The 16,880-nt window shown below is 38.0% G+C and overlaps 1 protein-coding gene across 1 annotated transcript in view; it reads right to left on the bottom strand.

Moving 5' to 3' along the window:
• Positions 1–1,626: 1,626 nt before the first annotated feature.
• The window catches only part of LOC309978927 (metabotropic glutamate receptor 7-like), a gene marked incomplete at its 5' end in the record, with an annotated part of 133,463 nt that continues 118,209 nt past the window's right edge, over positions 1,627–16,880 (bottom strand). Inside the window, one exon of the mRNA XM_082865782.1 lies at positions 1,627–1,916. Within this exon, the coding sequence (XP_082721908.1) occupies positions 1,887–1,916 (30 nt within the window). The 3' untranslated portion in view covers positions 1,627–1,886. The remainder of the gene's footprint in view (positions 1,917–16,880) is intronic.

Genomic DNA, 16,880 nt, shown 5'->3' with positions numbered 1-16,880 from the left:
AGACAAAATCAAGAAAAAGTCTATATCTATTTGCAAAATATCCAATGCAGTTCTTAAGAAAGAAAAATATTAAAATTACAATAAATACATTAAACGTAAGATTTAATTTAGCTAAATAGACGATTATTATTATTTATTTATGACATACCCAATTTAACAGGACATAGAAAGTCTGAAGTATAAGTGACAGAAAGAATCTAAGGGGAGAATACTGATCAAAAAGAAATGGATTTAGTTATAATAATATCAGAAAAAGAAGTCAAAAATACTATCAGTGATTAAAAGATATTTACTATGATCAAATGTATGAATCATTAAGAAGACCTAGTAACTCCAGCTTCTCAAGTTTCTATAAATATAGCAACTCAGTCTTCACAAGGGAAAATTGAAAATCCACAAACTGGGAAATGTTCTCACACTTCTTTCACTTAATGCTATGTCAAAAAATATTTATAGATATAGATAGGTAGATGACAGATAGATGGATGAATGGATGTGTGTGTGTGTGTGTGCACGTGCACATGCATATGTGTATCTTATAAGAGTCTTGAATCAGCAACTGAATTATTGAATCTGACACTGACCTGGGGTAACATTCAGACACTTCAAAAACATCTAGATAAGTGGTCTGAGGTATCAATAACATCTATTAAACAGAAATGATACCCTCTCAAGTTGTTAGCATGAGAGATATGGAGGTCAGGTGATAAACTGAGTTCTGACCCAAGCCCAACTCACAGTGTGCTCACCGGTTCATAATGAAATTTGTGGATATTTGTCCCGTTCCTGATATATAAGTGGAAAAAACACAGTTAGTGATAGAACACCCCTTGTCTTGCTTTTCAAATTTGTGTAGGAAAGCCAAATGAAACTGAACTGAACTCGTCTCCCATTCCAACAAGCTTGAAATCAACAGCAATACTGCATTTCTGGAATTATTGAAGAGATGTGTATTACTGTCAAAGATATGAAAAATGTAGTAGTCGTGATTCCTAGATATCCCCATTTAATTTGCTTACATGGCTATAGCACAACAGTGATGGATCATGGCACATAAACATGGACTCCTGTATATTTAACAGGTGGCAGCCTGATTTTGAATTGAAACTGCTATGTCTACATATGATACCCTGGCTAAAAAAGCTTATCATAGACATTACCATTGGAGATTTAGGTGTGCATCTATTGGTTTGGAAAATAATAAATAAGTAAATTTTCAATCTCCATTAAGTGTGTGTGTGTCTATGTGTGTGTGTTTATATGGTAAGGACCAAGGACGATAGTTCCATCTTCACGGTTTTATATAAGTATTATATCAACTCTCTTGCTTTCTACATAATACTGTATATAGGGCATTTATGATCTCAATAATCCATAGAAGATACCAGTAATTTGCTATATTGATTACATCAGAGTGCTCATTTAACCCCTTTGGGCCCCCACGGGAGTGGAGGAAGACTGGACAGAGAGGGAGAAGGGGCCATTGAAGGTACAGTATTTACTATGGGATTTAACTCCTCAAAGGCCTCCCAGTAGCTTCAGATCTGCTCAAGAATCCTTCATGTCCTCCTGGTTTGCAGTGAGTGGCTCACAGCTTCAAGGCCTCTGCCAGATGGAGAACTATTTCAAACATCCTGCCTCTATTTTGTACTGTAGCAATGCAGACAGGAAACCTGACCCCATTTTCAGGTTCTAAAGAGAAATTCTAAGTACCTGAAAGACTGAGGAACATGGTGGCTTTTATTTAAGATGTGGAGACAGAGAGCACATACCTGGACTTGGGCCTACAGCAGCACCAAATTGCACCAAGAGTTCCCTTTATTTTCTCTCGTATCTCTGTTCCTCCTTTTCTCTCTGCTGGATTAGCCACGGGGGCTCCAAGTTCTTCATTGTGTGGTCCTGGTACCAAGATTCTCCTGGGAATTATAGAGATATTCACCTTCTACATCGAGCACTTCTTATTTTTTCCCCAGCAACATAAGTCATCCTTAAGAGGGGTCAGGGTGCTAGCTCTTAAATATATTTTAGTCATCCCTTTGTACATTAAATTCTCTTTCTTGGAGACTGCTCCTGACATGGTGTTCACCGTGCTCTCAGCCGGCCTCCTGAAGTTCTGCCCTGCCTTCCCCACCAGGTACAGTTCAGGAGCTGCCTACCTCAGGGTGATAGGTTATCTTCTAGTTGCTTTATTCTTTTCCGTTTTACATTTAGAGAGTATAATTGGAATACATAAACTTCTCTGTGACCACAGCTTTATTTGCAACCCACAGGTTTTGTTATGGCATATTTTCATTATCATTCAATTAATAAAATTCTAATTCCCATTGCGACTTTATCTTTGACCTACATAATGATCAGAAGTATGTTTTTAATATCCAACTATTTGGTAAAATATTGGTTATATAGGTTTAAATTTCTTGCTTATTCAGAGCCTTGTTTTATAACCAGAATATAGTCAATTTTATAAATGTGCCATGTGCACCTAAAAATTTCTGCATAATATATATAGTCCATCATTGTTGGTGCAGTGTTTTATGTAAATTTAGGCCAAAGTTTTTAATGATGGTATTCAGATCTTCTATAATCTGCTGATTTGTTGTTGTGGTTCTATGTTACTGATCTAGGTAATTTAGATTTTTCTATTTCTACTTAGATTTTTGGAATTTCCCTTCATATATTGCATTGAAGTTTAGACTTATATTCCTTGTAAAGTAACAGTGGGTTTTATTATCCTGCCTTATCGCCAGTGATACTTTTTGCTTTCAAATCTATGTTAACATTAAAAAATCTTCTTCAATTTTACTTATTGTTGTTATGACATAATTTTTGAATCCTTTCATTTTCAATCTGACTCTTGTCTCTCGTAGGTGGCACAGAATTAGGTTTTTGGTTTGTTTCAATAATCCTTGTCCTTTAATTTCAGTATTTACAGTTAATGTATTTTCTTATAGACGGTTTACTCCTTGTTTAATATTTGTCCCACCTCGTTATGTTCCTTTTGCTCTTCTTTCTTCCTTTGAGATTTCTTCAAATTCCATTTTCCCTTGTATTAGCTTGTTATTTTTACATAAGTAGCAGTTACACGTGTACCATGACTTATTAGCTCTTTTACTGCTTCTCAAGCAATGCTGAGATCTTAAATTTCTTTTACTACTTTTTCCTCTTCCATTTGTTTTAATGCATTCTAATTTTTGATATATTTTATTATTACTCTTGTGTGCTGTTAGATTTTACTTAGGTTTATCCACTTATTTATCCTTTCTGTTATACACAATTCTTTATAAAGTCCTTGTTTTCATCTGTGATAATCTTCCTTCTGCCTGCAGGTCTCCCTTTAGAATTTAATTCAGTCAGTTCTGATGAGAACGTATTTTCTAAATTTTGTTTGTCTGCAAATTTCCTTATTTCATCTTTCCTTCCAAACAACATTTTCTCTGTCTCTAGAATTCCCAATGGGCAGTTCTTTTCTTTAGCACTTAAAAATGTTATTCCATTATTTTCTAATATCCAGTCAGTTTCGCTGAGAAGTAAGCTGTAATCTTAATCCTATTGTTCCTTTGAAAGTAATCTCTCTCTTTTTCCTCGGGCTGCTTTTAAGATGTCATGTTTTTCTTTGCTGTTCATGAATTGTACTGTGGTGATCTTAGGTGTGGTTTTCTTTGTATTTGTTCTTGTTGCTTTTTTTTTTTAGTGCTTATTGAATTTAAGGCTCCATATATTCTTTTTAGTTTTAGAGAACTCTCAGCTGTTAATATTTCTGAAATATTGTTTTCATCCCAATCTCTCTCTCCTTTTTTCTTTGGACTCCAGTTTACACATATGATAAAAATGTTTACTGTGGCCCATATGTCTCAAATGCGCTTGTGTGTATTTTTTATTCTTTTCGTTTCCCATGCTTTAGTCTTAATATTGTTACTACTCTATCTTCCAGTTCACTTACCTCTCTTTACCTGTGTCCAATCCACTACTGAGTTTTAAATTTCGTATAATTTTTAATTCTATCAGTTCAACTTCAATCAGTTTATAGTTACTAGTTGTCAAGTTAAATTCTTCACCTTGTCATCTATTTTCTTGAACTTGATAATATTTACCGAAGTATGTATGAACTTGAACGTTTAGGTCATCTATGATTCTGATTCTTTTTGTTTTTTATTCTAATTCTCCTTTTCTTGGTAGTCTTGGTGGTTCTTCAGTGAATACCAGACTTGGGATATGACAAGTTGTAGAGAATCTGAATGACATTACAGTTGTCCTTTGAACAACCTGGGTTTGAACTGCACAGATCCACTTATGCATGGATTTATTTTCAATAAGTAATACAGCACTACACGATCTGTGGTTGGTTGAATCCTCAGATTCAGAACCACAGATAAGAAGGGCCGACCATAAAGTTATATGTGGACTTTTGACTGCACGGGGAGTCAGCGTCTCTAACCCCTACATTGTTCCAGGGTCAACTGTATTTTCTTGAGGAGAGAATTTCCTATTCTTAGGTAGGGAACAGAGGGGAAGATCACCTCAGTCACTGGACCAACTTCATACTCATTTTCCTTCTTTATAAGGTTCAATGTAGATGTTGCATCAACCTTCCTAACACACAGACACACACACACACATATGTAGAGACTTCCAATGTCCTAATTCATATCATTAGTTTTCCATTGGGCCACAAATCTTTCATAGGTTCTGAACCCCAATTTTGTCTCTTCAGCATTATGAGCCAACTAAGTCTTTTCTTTGACTTCAGTTAGCTTTTGTTTGACTTCTTAGCATCTTGTCTTGTCTACCTATTATACATGGAAAATACTGCAAGGGAACACTGTTGCTGAATCCAGCTCCGTTCTCTGAATCTTTACTCTCTCTGTGATTTTGGTCCTTAAAATTCTAGCTGCCTTGTTATTTCTCAATTCCAACTCTGGTTTCCTTAGTCCTATGACATTGTCCTAAGATCTACTGGCTTTTCTACCTCTTAGGAGCCACATTTGGTTTCTCAGACTTTTGCTCTTCATCAGTAGTTTCTAAATGACTGGGCTAGAAACGCATGTGCAGAATATTGTTCTCACTTCAGTGAATTTCTTTCTCTATTTTACTTTTCTAGGTCATGGCTACCTCAGTAGCTTTCTAACACTCACGGTCAAATGTTTCTTATGATTTATCTGGCCTTTCTAGTTCTGGGGTAAACATTTTCATACCTTCCAATCCAATTTGAGTAATGTATTGTTTTTTACAGTGCATTAGTGGAAATTAAATGGTAAATTCAGTCAGTCATTTCATACATCAAAAAGGAAAATCAGTCAACACAACTGTCTGACTGAAATGAATGAAGAAAACAATTCAAGGTAAACAACTGTCCCAGTAGACTTGTATAAATACAGTAGTGGTGTCAGGTGCAGAATTAATCTTTCCTCACCCTTAACTGCAGAACACTCTGCCAGCCAATTCAGTCACTCAAATGATACTGAATTATAATATTCCAGTTTCATTTACTCTCAGTTACTGGTGACTGCTCTTCCTTCTCCTTCATCTGTCCATCAGTGGAGAATGTCAGAGCAGGAGAATAGTAATATTGGCATATTGTAATGCACTGTCTTGAATTCTACAGCTTCAAAATTCTTAGGCTAATTCAATGATCTTAAAGAGCCTGGTGCAGAAAGGAAATGTGAATTAAATCCCAGACCACTGGCTGACCCTTCCAGCACTAACATCCCTTATTCCTGGTTCTAATATATCACAGAATACTCAAGAGGAAAGTTTTGAGTGGTCAGCAGAAATATGGCTCCAAAGCAGGCACACAGAAAAGAAATGTTGTCATCTATGAACCACTTTAAAGTTGACTTGTCTTTTACTCATAAACCAGATTCAGTGTGAATTCTGTTCTGCTAACTGTTAGAGAATCTGTTGGAGGAGTGTGGGCAATTCTTTTGAATTTTTTACTATCTAACTTTTTGGTTTTTTAACATCTTTATTGGAGTATAATTGCTTTACAATGCTGTGTTAGTTTCTGCTTTATAACAAAGTGAATCAGCTATACATATACATATATCCCCATATCTCTTCCCTCTTGCGTCTCCCTCCCTCCCACCCTCCCTACCCCACCCCTCTAGGTGGTCACAGAGCACGGAGCTGATCTCCCTGTGCTATGTGGCTGCTTCCCACTAGTATCTATTTTACATTTGGTAGTGTATATATGTCCAAGCCACTCTGTCACTTCATCCCAGCTTACCCTTCCCCCTCCCCGTGTCCTCAAGTCCATTCTCTACATCTGCGTCTTTATTCCTGTCCTGCCCCTAGGTTCTTCAGAACAATTTTTTTTTAGATTCCATATATCTGCGTTAGCGTACGGTATTTGTTTTTCTCTTTCTGACTTATTTCACTCTGTATGACAGTCTCTAGGCCCATCCACCTCACTGCAAATAACTCAATTTCATTTCTTTTTATGGCTGAGTAATATTCCATTGTATATATGTGCCACATCTTCTTCATCATTCATCTGTCGATGGACACTTAGGTTGCTTCCATGTCCTGGCGATTGTAGATAGTGCTGCAGTGAACATGGTGGTACATGTCTCTTTTCGAATTATGGTTTTTTTAGGGTATATGCCCAGTAGTGGGATTGCTGGGTCGTATGGTAGTTTTATTTTTAGTTTTTTAGGGAACCTCCATACTGTACTCCATAGTGGCTGTATCAATGTATATTCCCACCAACAGTGCAAGAGGGTTCCCTTTTCTCCACACCCTCTCCAGCATTTATTGTTTGTAGATTTTTTAATGATGGCCATTCTGACTGGTCACACAAAAAACTCTGGCATGGTGTTCACCATCTAGCTAATCCTAACATGCAGACATTTATGAGAGTAAAGTCAGGTCTTTGCCAGAGTGGGTTGCGTATTTGGGCAACTGGGTCAAATCAAGAAGGGCAAATGTAGGCTGCCAGAGTAAATAAGGAGAGGAAAAACAAAAAGAGCGAGACATATCATTCATCAGTGATTTCCCCCCCAATATTCTTAGCCTCCACCTATCTCCATCTTACTGGTAACACAGGAAATAGACTGAAGAATCAGGTAAAAGGTCTCTACAGAAACTGAGGTAATATAGAAAATAAAAAAATAAAACATAAAATTGTAAATTTTCTTCCTAGGGATAATTGAGATGATACTTCAATAATAACATAAGATCAGGTGAAGTCTAAAGAAATTTTAGAAAACCCGGATAAAGTAAGAAGACATCTCTTCGCCAGCATCCGAATGTTAGAGAGACACCGAGACATGTGGGCCAAGTTCTGGAGAGAAGGGAAACACAGACGCAAGCTTGACATTTGGTGCAGCTTTTCTCCTTGGGGCATTTGCTGATTCAACTCATACAACCTAGGAGCTGAAAAGCCAAGGAGTTCAAAAGAGTCTAACCACAGAAGCCAAACGGCAAGAGCTCAAGCTAAAGGCAACAACTAATGGAATGACAAGCTACACGTATCCTTAGTCTCACAGGGCTGGGGGAACCATTACATTTAAAGCCTAACAAATACAAGGGTAGTTGGAAATAGGGAGAATCTAAACGTTCACATGGTAATCCCAAAGGGCAACACCCGTAGAGGAAGGACAAGACAGAAATAGAGCAACCTTCACACAGAGTGAAAAACGGTTTTGAATGAGCTCAAACTGAGAATGGACTAAGGTTTCCAGTCCCTATAGTAACTGTCTGCCATGGGCAAAAGGAAATCTTTTCAAGAGAACGATAACAACATCCTGAATGTGGAGGTATCTTTATAGTTTCCTAAAATAAGTTAAGTCCAATTTTAATATAAAAATAATTGGACATACCAGGAAAAAGACTAAATGATCAAAAGCTCAAAAAGAAAAAAAAACAGAAAGAAGGAAATAAGAAAATATAAATAGACACAGGAGGACAAGAGTTAATAGGCCTTGGTTAAAAAACAAAACAACTATGATTAAACAAAGAAAATAGACACATGGCAAATAAGTGTATGAAAAGATGCTACACATTCCATGTCATCAGGGAATTTTAAATTAGAATAATGAGATATCACTACACACCTATTCAAATGTCTAAAATCCAAATACTGAAATACCAAAGTGTTGACAATGCAGAACAACTGGAATTCTCATTTGTTGCTAGGAAGATACTTGGCAGTTTCTTACAAAACTAAACATACTTTTACCATACAGTGATCTAGTAATCATGCTATTTGGTATTTACCCATAGGAACTGAAAAGTTACATCCACATAAAAACCTGCACATGGATGTTTATAACAGTTTTTTTCATAATTGCCAAAACTTGAAATCAACCAAGATGTTTTTCAATAGGTGAATGCATAAACGAACTATGGTATATCGGTACAAAGGAATAGCATTCAGCAATAAAGAGAAAAGGCTATGTAGCCATGAGAAGACATGGAAGAAGCTTAAATGCGTCTTGCTAAGTGAAGAAAAGCCAATCTGCAAAGGCTACATGCATATTATATGATTGCAGCTATATGAAATTTAGGAAAAGGCAAAAGTGTGGAGACAGTCAAAAGATCAGTGATTGCCAGAGGTTGTGGGGAGGGAGAAAAGGATGGGTGAAGCCCGGAATTTTAAAGGCAGAGAAACTCCTGTGTATGGTTCTGTAATGGTGGATACAGGCTATTGCACATTTGTCAAAAATCATATAATGTACAAAACAAAGAGTGAAGTCTAAAGTAAACCATGGACATTAGTTAGCAATAATGTGTCAATATTGGTTCATTAACTATAACAAATGTATTACGCTAATGTAAGATATTAATAATAGGGGAAACTGGGTAGAGAGGTAAGGAGGTATGAGAACTCTGTCCTTTCTGCTTAATTTTTCTGTAAACCAGAAACGGCTCCGAAATAGTCTGTTAATTTAAAAAACAAATCTAGACCTGCATACAAAACTTGCAGTAAATCCAACCACAGCAGCATTATTCATAAGAGCCCCAAAGTGGAAATACCCCAAATGGCCATTTACTGTGAATGGATAGATGAAACATAGTAATATCTAGACCATGGAATATTATTCAGCCATAAAAAGAAATCAAGTACTGATGCATGCTACAACATGGATGAACCTTGAAAATATGCTAAGTAATTGTATGATTCCATTTGTATGCAATGTCCAGTCTAGACAAATCTGTAGAGACAAAGTATATTAGTGGCTGCCTAGGGTTTGGAGAAATGGGGGAGTGAGTGACCTATAATGGATTCTTTTTCTTTTGGGGGGTGGATGAAAGTTCTAAAATTGATTGTGGTGGTAGATGCATAACACATTAAATGGTACACTTTAAATAATATGGAAAGTAAATTATATCTCAATGAAACTATTATTTAAAATTATGATTAATGTATTAAAAAAGGAGAACATGTACAATTTAAGCAAAACTTGTCTGTGAAATGCAACCAAAAGAAACTTCTAGAATTAAAAATGCTGAAATTAAGCACTCAGAAGATCGGTTGAACAGTACTTTAGTCAAACAAAAGAAAGGATTACAAATGTCAATTAAAAAATAACTACACTAAAATGTGGAGGGAAAATGACGGAAAACAGAGAAATAAGTACTTAAGACATACAGAGTATATATAAAACACTGTGTCTAGCCAGCCCCAAGTCACACAGCCTAGGGAGGAGACACACAGCCTACCTGAATCACAAGGACTTCTCCAAAGGAAAAATGAGGTTCTGATGCCAGAAGTGGATGGAATGAATTGCAAAGAAAAAGAACAATGGTAAAGTATAATCTAGATATACATCGGTAAATACATAGGTTCCCTGGGGTTGTGATCTGGTACAAACAATAAAAAAAAAAAAGGTAAGACTCATAGTAGAGGCTGCTAGATTCTGCTGAGGAAAATGTCCAGGGAGGGAAGAGTTGATTTATTTCATTATTTTTTTAGAGTCCACATATAAGTGACATCATGCACTATTTGTCTTTGTCTTATTTCACTTAGCATAGTGTCCTCCAGTTTTATCCATGTTGACTTAAATGACAGGATTTTCTTCTTTTTTAAGGTTGAATAATATTCCATTGTGTATATATATGCCATATTTCCTTTATCCATTAATCTACTATGGACACTTAGGTTGTTTCCATACCTTGGCTCTTGTGAATAATGCTACAATGAACATGGGAGTACAGATATCTCTTCTAATAATGATGATGTTTCCTTTGGATATATACTCAGAAGTGGGAGTGAGGAAGAACTTATGACACAAATCGACCATGTGTAAAAGATGTTGTAGGAATGAAAAAGTCTGAACACCTAAGCAGAGTGTGGAGTATTTGGAAAGGTCATTGTTCAAGGTCATACATAGTTTAAAATATTTCAGTGAGCCTGTGTGCATGAAGGCTTGCTTATATTTTGGGATTTGAATATAGTGCAAAGAAGTGTTGCTAAATTTTCGATCAACATCAAAAACAGGGTGGAAATGTTTTTTCTTTTATTATGAAACTGCAGGAAAGGCAAGCCTAGAATCCTAGGCCCACTAGAATCTTCCCTGATGATAGTGCTAATTTAGAAGAAGAAGGATCCAAGGCCATAGAACAATTTTGAAAGCAAAATAAGACTGCTGAGCCTTCACCCAGTGTATGAGATTAAGTTTTAATGGCATATGATGAAGTGTCCATGACACAGCCAGCAGAGCTCGTTGAGTTGTTGAAAATGGCTCTTGAAGCTACAGGAAATGAACAGTAGACATAGAAAAAGAACAAGGTAAATCCCAAAGAGTGGAAGGACAAAATTAATCAAGAGAAAAGTCAAAAATAGAGAAGAAAAGCAGTAAACTTGACAAATAAAACCAAAAGCTTGTTCTTTAGAAAGACCAATAAAATAAGCAATATTTGGCAAATATGATAGTGATGGGACTAGCTATAAAACAGAGAGTTTTTTTTTTAATTACAAAAGAATACCATGGTAGCTTTATACCAACACATTTGAAAATCTGGACAAAATGGCTGATTATTGACTAGTTATGTGCAGCCATTATTTACTCCTGTTTCGAGTAGAGAATACAAGTAGCTTTATGAAAATAGAAAATATAATCAAAGATATACACCTTAGAAAGACATCAGTTATTTTCCAATGTATTAAAAAATTAGAAGAGTCCTAATACAAAAATCAGATATGGAAAATTTACCCAAAAGTAACTAGAAGCACATTTCTTTTAAGATCTTAAGTTCTACCTCATATTAGCAAATAGATTCCAGCAACATATTTTTAAAAAGTCATTATGATCAAGAGGGATTTATCACCATAAAGCAGATTTTTTCCCTAATTGGGATTCGGGCAGATGAGCTATGGGACTTTTCAAATCTCCAAAAATAATGACAAGAATAGTGACAGAAAAATAGGAGGCTGCAAGCAAAAACATTCAGGAAATGAGGAGAAATGAATGAGATTTAATAGATGATTATGACAGCCAGGATAGTACAGTTTGTTGGCACATACTTCATACAAGCTGAGGCTTTGGTTTTTTTGTTGTTGTTTTGTTTTTGTTTTTCTTAATTAGGAGAAATGTCTTAGAAGCAGCACTGTGGGGGGGGAAGAGAATGACAACCTAGTCTCTAAGCTCTACAACAGAGTTGTCCTTCTCTGAGGAGACAGTAAGGAAAGCTGTGTCATCAGGGGAAGTCAGTTTTTTTTTTTTTTTTTTTGGCGGTACGCGGGCTTCTCACTGTTGTGGCCTCTCCCTTTGCGGAGCACAGGCTCCGGATGCGCAGGCTCAGCGGCCATGGCTCACGGGCCCAGCCGCTCCGCGGCACGTGGGATCTTCCCGGACTAGGGCACAAACCCGTGTCCCCTGCATCGGCAGGCGGACTCTCAATCACTGCGCCACCAGGGAAGGCCGGAAATCAGTTTTTTATTCAAGTCAGAAGATAAAGGAAACATTAAAGGAAAATACTGAAGATTGGGAATTTTGGTAATGACAGACTATATATTCTAAAGGATACACAGAAACTATTTGGGGAGTGAGAGATTGGAAAGAGACGGGAGATTAGATCAGATCAAGAGATGTAAGAGGTTATGGGGATAAAAATTAGTATTTAAATATCTTGAATGCTTGGACTTTTGGTAGTTACAGAGTAAAATGGGAATAAAAGCATGATGAGATTAATCCTGCTGGTCTTCTGGGGGAAGGTAAGTGGTGAAAACAGAGATATGGAGACACGCTGACTGCACTGGTGGGGAGTACTGGTTATACACCATACTGGTGGGCTTTCAAAACACTAAATGGAGGTGGGGTCCTGGCTAGGGAAGGGGAAGTCTATATCGACTTGGACAACAGAATTTGGGGGGGTGGTGATTTATTAAATCCAAGAGAGTAAAATATATCAAAAACAGTGGAGGTCGGGAATCAGACAATGTGAAGAAGTTGGGGAGAGAGGAGGAATTGATTGGGGGTGGGCTGTCCCTGAGTCATTACCTGGTAGTGAGCACTCCAGAGTAGAGGTTAAAAGACAGAGCTGGGGAGTAGAGGTTTACCTAATGCAGCGCTGGAATTAATTAGTTGAGGTAAAATATGTTTAGGAACATAGGAGTCTATCACTCACAAGTGTGGAAAAAAATTTCATCTCCCAGTAGAGACACTGCATTTTACACTTGCCATAAGGAAGATGAGTGTTGATGGGGGTCTGTATGATCATGGGCTGATGATCCATAACACATATAGTCATAAAGATAAATGGGTTCTAAGTGGATCTGGTGATAGATTCTATTCACACTTCTGGTACTTCTTATTAAAATGACGACAAACTCATTCCAGGGATGTATGTTCTTTGCAATTAAAGATGAAAACCAGGCCCCTTAATGAGCCCGTATAGGGTAATACATTGTCTAGTATTAGCATCATGCTATTGACACTTTTCAGGAAGCACTGTTCGCTAGAGTCTTTTCGTAATTTTACAGATAATCATGAAGTGTAATGTAATCATGGGAAAGCATTTACAGGAAAACTTCATTTATTTGGCATGACTGGGAAATAAATGTTCCTACCTTATTATTTTAGATAACTCAAACATCCCCCTGGAGAATCCAAAATTTAAAGAAAAAAATCTGCTCTCAATGAACTTCTTTTACAATTTGTTGTTTCTTTAAATACGGTAAAAGAACATAATTTAATCCTTTCTTGACTACTTAGACTAAGCAGGCTAGAGTCATATCTGAAAGCTAGGTAGCCAAGGCCAAGATATTTAACTTCTCTCAACTTTCCTTTTCTCTTCTATAAAGTCAATACCTATTTTATAGGGTCATTATGAGAATTTAATGAGATAATGCAAAGAGAGCTTAGCTCCATTTCTGTCACACAGAACACAATCAAGCGTACCTATGATTATCAGTAGCCTCATCAGATCAGCACCTTAATTAGTAACATCAAAATCTGCCTCCACTCCAATCAAATGATGGCATCAGATCATATGACCCTCGACAAAATGACCCTAGACTACTGAGGTTTTGAATTACAGTTCCATGTTTTTCAGTATCTTCACTCTTTGCTGCAGTGTGTGTGCCTATACACAACTGCATTAATTTTTCTCTTCAACCACTGGAGTTTCTGTTTCTAATATATTCTGGTATAACAAACTTGATACCTGAATTTACTAGGACTGTGTAGACTAAGTATAAAATTAATTTTGAATGAGAGCCAGAGGGCCTCTGTCATAAGCAAAGTCATGGATATTAGTGTATGAAATTGGTGACATCCACGTTGGTTATTGAGAAACATTTCTTGAATTCATCTCAACTTTTCAAATATTTGTCAGGCATCTGTTATATAAAGTCTAGATCACTGTCATAGCCTTTTATTTCATGATCAAATGCATTAGAGCACTTAATATGTTCAAGATGTGCTGCTGTACTAGGTATTAGGAATGCAAAAGTGATGAGCTAGGCCCTACTTTTAATTAGGGAGGCTGACCAGAATCTTCGCCATTGTAATATCTTAAGATTGGTACGGAGGATCAGGCTTAAGTTATTTTACCTAGACCTGAGTTTTCTAGGGGAAATGATATTTAACTTGGTTAAGTAAGAGTCAGACAAATAAATGAAGAGAAAGGCAGGGACATTGGAAGTGTAAAGGTCCAGAGGTAATAAAGAACTTGGAAAAGTTGATGACCTGAATAAAGCTCACTGTAGGCGAAACATAAAATGGAACCGGAGGATAATACTGAGTTGTAACGCTGAGTACGTACATTAAGCAGGGACATGGATATGCAGACTGTGTAAACCATGGTAAAGATTTTGGGCTTTTTTCCAAGGATTATGAAGGGCTGTTTAAAGGTTTAATCTGTGAAGTGATATACTCAGGCTTATGCTGAGTATATCATGTTTCAAAGGTCATTTTATGTTAACCACAGATAATGGATGGAGAGTACAAGTCAAGGGATGGGGGACGGTGAGCATGCTGCCCAGTGGTCCGGCGGGGAGACTGCAGTGACCCACACTAGAGCGTGGGCAGTACAAATGGTAGGGATTTTCACGAGGGAAAAACGGTAGGACTTGAAGACCAATAGAATAAAGGGAGTGAAAGAGAGGTAGGTGTCAAGGCTGACTTTGTGTTGCCCAACTTCACAGATGGTGGTACAATTTACTGAACAAAGGAATACTGACAAGGGACCACACTTGAAAAAGAAGGTCGAGAACTGAGACTCAAAACTTGGCAAATTTGAGGTACCTTTGAAGTATATACTTATCCCCTGGGAAGGGGCCAAAAGGTACCCCAACTCTCCTCCTTCAAAGATTCATTACTGTGTGTATTCCAACCTCTTATGCTGTTCCATCAGTCAAAAGTCCTGATAGTATGTCCCAGCAAGGCCACTTCTAAATTTTTACCAAGAGGAAATGAAAGTATATCATCCACACAAAGACTTGTAGACAAATATTCCTAACAGATTTAGTTATAAAAGACAAGACTGGAAACAACCCAAATGCCCATCAGGGAGTGCAAAGTTAAATTGTGGTATATTCTTGTAGTGGAATACTATTCAGCCATAAATAAGTAAGTGAATAAATGGAGTAAGCTATTGATATGTTCAATGACATGAATGTATCTCAAAATCATTATGCTGAGTAAAATAACCCAGACCAAGAAAAAAAAAAGCATAATGCCATTTTTATAAAATTCTAGAAAATGTAAACTAATATATAGTGAGTAAAGCATAGAGAGAAGAAAGAATTGCAAAGCTGCACAAGAAAACACTGGGAATTATAACATATTTGGTATTTTGATTGGGATGATGGGTTTGTGGGTCTACGCATATATTAAAACTCACAGTATTTAGTATACTTTAAATATGAACAATGTATTGTGTGTAAATTGTACCTCAATAAAGTTATTAAAAAGTCAACCCCCTGATCACCTGCTTCTAACCAGGTGAGCTCTCATTCCCTGTTCTATGTCCCATCATAACAACCTGTTTGACAATTAGCAGCATACCTGTTTGCTCCTTCTCTCCCTGTGGATTTCCAGCTGGGCGCCAAAAGAGATTAAGCCCCTTTTGTTCCATGTGTCTCTTACAAACCTAACACAGTGAATGAAAGGATGAAGCATTGGTAGTCTCACTCATGCTGGTAAATATCTGAGAATGAACACCTTTTCCTATCAAATCAGGTCCTACGAGGACAGGGCAATAGGGGATGGATCAATGGTGGATACTAGGAAAGGTGTCTGCTTACTGTGCTCTCATATGCAAGTGAGGGACGGGAGGGTAAACAGGAGAGGGAGTGAGATAGTTAGGAAACAATGCTTTAACTTGAGGCACATGTAGAAACCAGTAAAGAAAAATCTACGTGGAGGTGGAACACAATACAAAAACTATCCCATTTAATTTATGCTACCTAGGAGACACCAAAGAACAATGCTTACATTTTAGGAATGGTGTTGGAAGTGCAAATCGAGAGGGAGATTTTGTGCATATGTTAGATGCAGCTGTCGGGGAACACCCATTCTGGAATGAAGCGATGTCACGTCACTTGGGGTTTCACTGTCATTCAGCTTCACTCTGAGCTCACTGCCCTCAGGAAGCTAGCAGGTTAGACGCTTTAACTGAGAAGGCAAAGCTTTGAGTCCTGGGAGATATTCCTGTAGCTGAGAGTTTAATTTTAACTAAATGGAAACGGCTCATGACATAAAAGCAAGATTGAGCCTTTATGGAACATTTTAGGATTGTACATGGCGGCAGTCCCAAGATGAAAAACCAGGGTACAAAGGTAATCTTAAAAAGATGCCTGTAGAAGTGTGGATGGTGCCTTGTGCTCGCGCACGGGCTTCTCGGTGGCGGCAGCGGCGGCCTTGGCGTCTCCTGCCCGTCTCTGGGGTCTGCGCTTTTGGCCGCCGCTCGCGCCCGTCTCTGGGGCTCCTTTAAGCAGCGCTCTTGGTCCCTTCTCTTCACGCACCAGGAAACAAAGAGGCAAGAAAAAGGTCTCTTGCCTCTTCGGCGGCTCCGGACCTTTTCCTGGACACCCTCCCGGCTGGCTGTTGCGCGCTGGCCCCTTCAGGCTGTGTTCACGCCACCAGTCCTCTCCCTGGGATCCGGCTGGAGCCCGAGCCTCAGCTCCCAGCCCCCACCCGTCCTGGCAGGGGCTCCACGGCATATCCTGGAGGATACCCTCCATCAGGGTGACTGAAGAGCCGAAGAAACACATTAGACTCTTCAGGATCTTTGGGATGCCAGGCCTAGAGAGTTCCGGGAAGATGGCGGAAGAGTAAGACGCGGAGATCACCTTCCTCTCCACAGATACACCAGAAATACATCTACGCGTGGAACAACTCCTACGGAGCACCTACTGAACGCTGGCAGAAGACCTCAGACCTCCCAAAAGGCAAGGAACCCCCCACGTACCTGGTTAGGGCAAAAGAAAAAACTAA

Source organism: Leucopleurus acutus (genome assembly GCF_964270905.1).
Source record: "Leucopleurus acutus genome assembly, contig: HAP1_SCAFFOLD_176, whole genome shotgun sequence".
Lineage (NCBI taxonomy): Eukaryota > Metazoa > Chordata > Mammalia > Artiodactyla > Delphinidae > Leucopleurus > Leucopleurus acutus.
The sequence above is the reverse complement of the archived record's forward strand: the minus strand, read 5'-3'. Positions and strand labels throughout refer to the sequence as shown.